This window comes from Bison bison, unplaced genomic scaffold, assembly GCF_000754665.1.
Source record: "Bison bison bison isolate TAMUID 2011002044 unplaced genomic scaffold, Bison_UMD1.0 scf7180017864245, whole genome shotgun sequence".
Taxonomy (NCBI): domain Eukaryota; kingdom Metazoa; phylum Chordata; class Mammalia; order Artiodactyla; family Bovidae; genus Bison; species Bison bison.
Window position 1 is genome coordinate 1298826 of NW_011494817.1, and position 9137 is coordinate 1307962.

General features: G+C 44.2%; 1 protein-coding gene across 1 annotated transcript in view; it reads right to left on the bottom strand.

The window, feature by feature from the left end:
• Positions 1-9137, bottom strand: part of GRM5 (glutamate receptor, metabotropic 5) — a 629334-nt gene that overhangs the window by 751 nt on the left and 619446 nt on the right. The window contains exon 9 of the mRNA XM_010847207.1: positions 2-109. Within this exon, the coding sequence (XP_010845509.1) occupies positions 2-109 (108 nt within the window). The remainder of the gene's footprint in view (position 1; positions 110-9137) is intronic.

Genomic DNA, 9137 nt, shown 5'->3' on the forward strand with positions numbered 1-9137 from the left:
CTGGTTGGGGTTCTCCTTCTTGTTGATGTGCACCGACAGCCTCTGCCACAGGTGCTGCCCGCGGCTGCTCTTCTCGTTCTGCGCCCAAGTGACCGACTTGCCGTTGGAGCTGCGGAGAGAAGGTAGACGAGAGGTGACTGCGCGCTCCTCCGTGTGGTGGTGGGGCTGGGGGGCTGTGGGACTCGGACTGGGGACAGGAGGCATCCAAGGACACCAGGGGAAGAGATCTGGGAACGGGCTTTCTGCTGCCTTTGAGTTCAAGGCTGCTTTCTTGTCTCTGGCCTTCCGTTCGTTCATCATTACCGCGAAAGGATGTCGAAGGGGATACTAGGAAGGTTAAAGGGGTTGTTCATGGGAACCCTGGAGGACGAAATGGTCCGAGGAGCCTGGCGGGCTGCAGACCACCAGCTCGGAAAACCCATCCAAGAGGACTTGGCGACTAAACAATAATGTCAGTTCCGCCTACCCGGGAGTGCGGCAGCTGGTTAAGTTGCAAACATAGAAGCAAGGGCTTGCGGTATTGTGGTTGTATGTAGGTGTGCCCGGTATACAGCACGGGCTTCCTAAAGTTGGGAGCCTCTGAAAGGAAATGTTAAAACTAGGAGCACCCCTCAACCTGATCATCAGAGGGGACCGTAGAGGTAGGAGTCGGGGGTCACCAGAAAGGAGATAGTGGTTCCAATTCAGTTTTTATTCTGCATGCCAGTGGTTGGTGCATTTAACTAGGGTTTACTGTAAGAACTCCTGACTTAGAACACGATTTTACTTAGTCTGACTTATGGGGTGGAAAATACAAATTCAGTGAACACATACACTGATTTATAATTAGAACTTTTTTACCTCCTAGAAACTTTCCTCACACATTTATTTTTAGGCCTAAAAGTCGAATAACAATTCTGCCAGGGAGCATTGCAGTATTATTGCCCTTGGCACCTGGCACACTACATTCAAGTTAGGGTCTTGATGAGTACTGCCTGATTGACATGGTTTCTTAGAGTCTTTTTCCCGCCTTTCTTTCCCAAGTAGTCCTTTCTGGTCTCCCCTCTGGGAACTGAAATCTCCTCTGGTGAAGAAAGCCTCTAATGAGTTGATGCTTCAGCCTTACAGACAGAGGGCCTATACCCTTCTTCCCTCTAAAGAAATGAGACAACTGCCTCTCAGAACACAATCAAGAAGTTCACCTGTGTTCAGAGGATGTGGCCTGACCTTCAGGGAGGTGATATGGAGAGATCCTGGTGTGAATTACCCCCAGGAAGGAATGTGAGAGCTCTGTAACTAGGGGTCTGTTATGTCTAGACAGCTCTGTTCTAGGTGCTGTGGACCAAGAGAGAGCTCTGCTGCTGCTGCTGCTAAGTTGCTTCAGTCGTGTCCGACTCTGTGCGACCCCATAGACCGCGGCCCACCAGGCTCCCCCGTCCCTGGGATTCTCTAGGCAAGAACACTGGAGTGGGTTGCTATTTCCTTCTCCAATGCATGAAAGTGAAAGTAAAGTGAAGTCTCTCAGTCGGGTCCGACTCTTAGCGACCCCATGGACTGCAGCCCACCAGGCTCCTCCGTCCATGGCATTTTCCAGGCAAGAGTGCTGGAGTGGGGTGCCATTGCCTTTTCCGAGAGCACTAGGCAGTGTCTAAACAAAGGCTTTAGCCACCCAATTTGATTATCTCAGCTGGTGGTTATTAAACTTAATAGCATATAGGACTCACCTGTGGTATTTGTCATATACCCAGGCGGGACCCCAGAGATTCTGATTGTCTAGGTTGGGTTCTATGGATCCATGCATTTGACAAGCACTCTGCTTCCCTAAAGTGATTCTGCAGTCAGTGTTTCACAGACTAAGAAACTCTAACAAGAAGGTATCCTTTTTCTCTAGGTTCCTGTTGTTCCTTTGACCTCCTGGCTGGCAGACTGACTGGCCTTTGCCAGGCAAGGGACCGAATTGTGTTTGGAGCCCACCTGCCTTGGGACTGCCGACTGCAACTTTGAGACCCTGTGTTGCTTGAGACGTCCAGTCCCTTGATAACAAACCACTGTTTTTACAGCCCCTATGACAAGCATGCTTCCTGCCTCTTTGCCACACTGCTTCCCATGTCTTCATCTGTCCCTTTCCACTGTGTGGTCTTCCTATTTTTGCTCTTTCCACTGAAATCCCAGTCCATTTAATCTACCCTGTATTTTGCCACTTGGTGTCCTTCAAAATTCTGGAATATGAGATATCCCCGCCCCCACCCTGCCCCAATGGACTTTATTTCCAGCTATTGAGGTTTTATGCATCCCCAGTAACAGAAGGGACCCTGCTAACCTGTAAACTTTCCAGAGAGTTTCAGGTGCTTTTTTTTTTTTAACATTTTTGCATTAACCTGACCTGCCACCCTTTTTGTTTTCAGCACATCACTTTTCTTCTTCCCAAGTGTCCACTAACTTCTGGAGCATGGCACAGGAGAAACGGGCCAAACGATGCATGGGATTTGATTGGGAACACGGTTGCCAGCAACCCCGTTTCTTTCCTGCAGGCAGGATAAGAAACACAAGTCTGGAGGGACAGTTAGACTTTCGGGTAGCTGGGGCCACTTTTGCTACAAAGCACAGGCTAGAAGCTAGAAGTGTAGCTGGATTCACTCTACCAAGCTTTACCCTAGGGAAGCTCTCACCTCCAGCACACAGAGGTTTTGATGGAACATAACCCTAACAGTGACAGTCATCAGAATCCCAGGTAGCCGGGCTCCAAGACAGGAGAGTGGGTTGAAAAACCCTTGGGTGAACGTGTGAGAAGGAAACGGTCCTAACGAGTGTCGGGAAAGAGCAAGTTAGCCAAGATGGGATGGTCAGGCTCTCTCACCCCGCCCTCTCACCACACTTTGTAAATAATCGTTATGTAACAGCTGAGCTCACTTAGGGCACTGTGCATGTGCCTCCCGAGGCACTGGCTTGCCCACAGGCTGCTTTTGTTGTGTAGGAATATAGAAAGTGAAAGTGAAGTCGAGTCCGACTCTTTGCGACCCTATGGACTCTAGCCCACCAGGCTCCTCCGTCCATGGGATTTTCCAGGCAAGAATTCTGGACTGGGTTGCTATTTCCTCCTCCAGGGGATCTTCATGACCCAGGGATTGAACCCAGGTCTCCCGCATTGTAGGCACATGCTTTACCGTCTGAGCCACCAGGGAAGCCCCAAGGTATATATAAGCTCCACCTTAAAAAGCCCTTGGGGTGGTATTAGGGCTGTGCTATGGCTACGTGTTTTATTTATTTTTTGGGGCTCCAAAATCACTGCACTGCAGATGGTGACTGCAGCCATGAAATTAAAAGATGCTTACTCCTTGGAAGTAAAGTTATAACCAACCTAGATAGCATATTCAAAAGCAGAGATATTACTTTGCCAACAAAGGTCTGTCTAGGCAAGGCTATGGTTTTTCCAGTGGTCATGTGTGGATGTGAGAGTTGGACTGTGAAGAAGGCTGAGCGCCGAAGAATGGATGCTTTTGAACTGTGGTTTTGGAGAAGACTCTTGAGAGTCCCTTGGACTGCAAGGAGATCCAACCAGTCCATTCTAAAGGAGACCAGCCCTGGGATTTCTTTGGAAGGACTGATGCTAAAGCTGAAACTCCAGTACTTTGGCCACCTCATGCGAAGAGTTGACTCATTGGAAAAGACTCTGATGCTGGGAGGGATTGGGGGCAGGAGGAGAAGGGGACGACAGAGGATGAGATGGCTGGATGGCATCACTGACTCGATGGATGTGAGTCTGAGTGAACTCCGGGAGGTGGTGATGGACAGGGAGGCCTGGCGTGCTGCGATTCATGGGGTCGCAAAGAGTCGGACACGATTGAGCGACTGAACTGAACTGATGGCTACGTTAAGCTGGTGAGGCTGCGGAAGGGCTGTGTCCACTGGGTCAACCAGGAGAGAATACAGCGTGGCTGCTACAGCCGCAGTGCCGCCCCAGAGAATAAACGTATCTGCAGTTCCTAGGGCTCCTCGCGCTTTCTTCCAGCCTCATAGCTCGCGCCTTGCTCACCACAGGTTCAGTGAACAGTGCAAACAGTGTGATCAGCCAGATGGTTGGCATGGCCGGCAGGATCGGCCAGACACCAGGCCGCCTGTGCAGGGGACTGCCACCTTTCCTGGCTGTGTGTTTGCTCACAGAGTGGCAGGGCCTGTGGTCACACAGGAGAGAGTGCACCAGGCAATCTAAGTAACAGTGGAAATGGACACAGGAGACGCTGGAGATACGGAGTCCCTAACTGAACACTTCATTGCCTTTCTTGGGTCATGGGGTATTTTTTTTTTCTCCAAAGCACATGGGAATTAAGAGAAAACTGACCTTATGACATTAGTCAGTTTACTAGTGGAATATAGTTTCCATGAAGATAGGAACCTGTTCTGTCTTGTTCATTGGCACACAGCAAGATCTTAATAAGGGTTTGATGGAAGATTAGGATTTTTAAGCCAGCAGGGCCATTGTGTGGTGTCCTGGAAAGTACAGTGGACAAAGGATTCTAAAATCAGAGTTCTAATTCTGGGTCTGTCATTCTGGATGTTTACAAAATAATAATCTCCTTAAGTCTCAGTAAAAAAGCAGGTGGTATAGACTTCATTTGGTGAAGACTGTTCTAAGGATTAAAGGAAACAACGAAAGTAAGAAAGTATCTAAGGAGTTATTTTTTGCATTCTATGTGAATGCTGTTTCAGGAAACAAAAATAATATCTACAGTTGGCCCTCGGTATCTGCAGTTTGCTGTCCTTGGCTACAACCCAAAGCAGTCAGGTCTGCTGTTGGTTGAATCTGTGGATGCGAAACCTGAGGATACGGAGTGCCAACTGCATTCATTCTACTGTGCCGTTTATGTCAGGGGTGTGAGCAGCTGGGGCTTTGGTCTCCATCGGGACTCCTAGAATCAATGCCCAGGAGATATGGAGGGCCCACTATTCCCTGTGCTGTCTTGAGCTCTGCTTGAAGAAGAGAGAATTCAGTGCAAAGTCAGTGTTTATGGTAATGCTGTAACATACTTCTGGTTGTTCCTCCTTAACCTGACCGACTGTACCCAGCTGTGGAGTTACATAGGGTTTTATCTGCGGCATGCCTTTTCTCACCCTAGCTGTCTCCTTGGGTGATCACCTCTACTCCAATAGATTCAACATTATTCTACTTTCAAAGTTTACTTCCTGCTCTTTCCTTTGCACTCCCTCCTCTGCCTTTTTCTTCCTTTTTGCCTAAATAGCTCCTTTTTTTTTTTTGGACTTTACCTTAATTGCTTTTTCCTGAAGGACGTTTTCCTGACACCATCCCTGACCGGGTTAGATTCCTAGAGCCCCCGCCTTAGGCGCTGAGTAACTCTGTGGTATGTCCATCGCATCTGAGGGATGGAGTGTTTGAAGACAGAGGCAGAGGGTTCTTTGTTTCCTGTTATATGCATAATACCCAGTGCGGTGTTGTTGTTCAGTCACTAAGCTGTGTCAACTCTTTGCAACCCCATGGACTGTAGCCCACCAGACTCCTCTGTCCATGAAATTCTCCAGGCAAGAATGCTACAGTGGGTTACCATTTCCTTCCCCAGCAGATCTTCCTGACCCAGGGATTAAACCCATGTCTCCAGCTTAGCAGGCAGATTCTTTGCCATGGAGCCACTGGGGACACTCCATTGCCTGCTCAGTAATATTTTTTGGCTCATAACTGAGTGGATAAATCCTTTCTAATCTTAAAAAGTCATACATTCATAATTATTTTTGTTAGAATTAAGTTTTAAAAATTTAGTATTAATGAAATTTTATTTCTTTTGTCATATGGATTCATCTTTTTATATAACTCAGTGTAATTAGTACTCAGTGTATACAGAGAAAAGGTTATTTCATAAATGAAGTAAAAAACACAGATCTGGATATCTGTCATGAAATACACAGAGGAAGTGTTGACTTCGTTTTTGTCATTCTTGTATCTGTTTGAGAGAAACTTCTCAGTGATGAAAGCTTATTGAGGCAATATGAGTAGGGGACCCAAAATGTGGCTACAAGAGCTGGCCCTGATTGATGTTGGGCAAATCAGTTAATACCTTTCAGCCTCTTTGCTTAGTGGTAAAAAATAGAAGAACCACTCTTTCTCATCTCATGTGATTTCTGGGAGGAACCAAAAGGGTTACTATATATTAGGGTACTTTATGAAGCAGAGCACCTCTGCAAGGGGTTAGCACCATCAAACCTTCCACTCGATGGAGGTAAAATGTTGTTTATTATTAACAGTATTTAGGCTGATATATTTATATATATATTTATATATATATAAATATATATATTTTATATATATGTATATATATTATTGCAGTTCATGGGGTCACAGAGAGTTGGACATGACTTGGAGACTGAACAACAACTATATATATACACACACACACACACACACGCATATATATATACACATATAAAGTATCAGGATTATATGTTTGTCCTAGTGTGCGAGGTAAGAGAAAGGCCTGAGCTTTTCCTTACTTGTCTATAGCACTTCACTTTCTCAGGTAATATTTTGGGCATTAACAAAGGAGGAAGAGGAAGGAGGATTGGAGGGAGAGACAGAACCAGTGTTTTGCTTGGGAAGAACACACTGGCCAAAAAAAAGAAGAGAAAACAAGGACCTTGCTCTTTGCAGGCCCCAGTTACCCTATTGCCATATGTAATACTGTCTAGTCTGTAGTCTAATGTTCTCTTTTTTATGATGATTTGTTCTTTATCTCTGGAAAAACAAAAACAGCAAAATTCAACATTTCAATAATGTTATTGCTGCTGCTGCTAAGTCACATCAGTTGTGTCCGACTCTGTGCGACCCCATAGACGGCAGCCCACCAGGCTTCTCCATCCCTGGGATTCTCCAGGCAAGAACACTGGAGTGGGTTGCCATTGCCATCTCCAATGCATGAAAGTGAAAAGTGAAAGTGAAGTCGCTCAGTCGTGTCCGACTTTTCGGGACCCCATGGACTGCAGCCTACCAGGCTTCTCCGTCCATGGGATTTTCCAGGCAAGAGTACTGGAGTGGGGTGCCATCGCCTTCTCCAATATTAGAGGGTTGGATTTTTTGTTTGCTTTCTTTTTGTTTACATTCTGGGCCTGCCAAAATGACCCTTTCTACTTCTATTCTCAAAGTTTGTTCTCCCAACTTCTTCCCTTCCATGTGGGACCCTTGAATAATTTATTCATTTCAGGCAGGCTCTGAATGTCAGCTCAATGACCTCTCCTGATTCCTCGATTCATCTGCCAAAACCTGCAGGAATTAGAGCACACTGCTATGGTATGCCATCATTAGGAAGCAAAAGTGAATAAAGAAAGAGTTTGACTGTCAATAAGGTCCATGGAATTTAGAATTTTTGTGTTCATTTTAAATGGCTGTTGAATAGTCTGATTTTTTTTCCCCCTCAGAACTCATTTAGTTTTATTAATGGCATGTAAGCAATTAAAATTCTCAGACTACTTTATGAAATTTAAAAAACTAGGCGTTTATCCTCTCCTTTGTTCTGTGGTTTATTAACACTTTCCTAAGTTGCACAGTTGTAGGGCATAAGAAAAATTAAATATTGACTATATCCTCTGAAAATCCAAAAATTCTTGTTATGAAAAAACTATCATTACTAACCTCTCTTGTTTGTGATTTTGAATTCAGGGGTAGCCAAGAGAGAGGTATATAAAAAAGAACTTCCTAATATAAAAACGTATTTAAAAAATACAAAAACCGTATAACATCATTAGCAAATATGTCTTTAGAGTTACATTAGACAACAGATCAATAAAATAATTTCATTAATATTATAAGCAGAAAATTTGCAATTGCAGTTCCATTTTCTGAGCATTTTCTTAAACTTTTAAAAATCAGTATTTTGCTTTCAATAGTTTTGAATTACAAAGTATGGAAATACAGTTTTTTAAAAATACTGAGGAATCTGATATTGTTTATATTCAGACACTCTAAATTAGATGGAAAAATTTCTTTCTGAGCTTTGCCTAAAACCTGACATCTTGATTTTGACAGTTACACTGAGAAACGCACCATAATATATAAGAAAATGGCAGAATCATCTATATAAATTTTCCCAGTTATGGCGTAAATGGATGTAAATAGCTGGCTTGCTGTCAAGAACAATTTAAATGGCCAGGATGATGTATGCATTAGAGATGCACGTATAGAGAAAAACACTTGAGTAAATTGAAATGAAGTCAAGGACCAAATTACCTGATAGAGACATAATAATCAAAGCAACAACATCTATTTTCATAGTGCTTTATAAAGCACTTTTAGAAACACTGACTGTCAGAAGTTGATAGGATCAAAGTCTTTATCCTCCTTCCAAAAATAAGAAAATCAAGGCTCAGTGAGATTAGGTGATCTACCCAAGGTTACACAGAAAGTGGCAAAATGTGTACTAATATGTCATGATTTTTCAATTCCATTTTCCATGACAGTACATTGCCAGATTTGCTTTCTGAAGTGAACTTTCTTTATTCCATGGAAGAGCGGCCTCAGATATTATCTGGTGATGATATGTGTTTTTAAGGAGATAAATTATTGATTTATATTCTCTTTTATTTACCCCATATCTCTTTACATTTCACATATTTGCAATTTCAAGAAAACACCCTGCGTATCTCTTTGGTTGCTGACTCAAATAGCACAGGTTGATTGAGCACCTGTATTGGTCAAGGATAAGGATGAAGGAACTTGAAACTTGCAATCATACAAGTTAATATTATCAGCCTTTTTTTTCATGCTGTGATTCAACAAAAGACAGTTGTCCTCTGTATGCATTCAGTTCAGTTCAGTCGCTCAGTCGTGTTCGACTCTTTGCAACCCTGTGAATCACAGCACACCAGGCCTCCCTGTCCGTCACCAGCTCCCGGAGTTTACTCAAACTCGTGTCCATCCAGTAGGTGATGCCATCCAGCCATCTCATCCTCTGTCGTCCCCTTCTCCTCCTGCCCCTAATCCCTCCCAGCATCAGAGTCTTTTCCAATGAGTCAACTCTTCGCATGAGGTGGCCAAAGTATTGGAGTTTCAGCTTTAGCATCAGTCCTTCCAATGAAAACCCAGGACTGATCTCCTTTAGAATGGACTGGTTGGATCTCCTTGCAGTCCACGGGACTCTCAAGAGTCTTCTCCAACACCA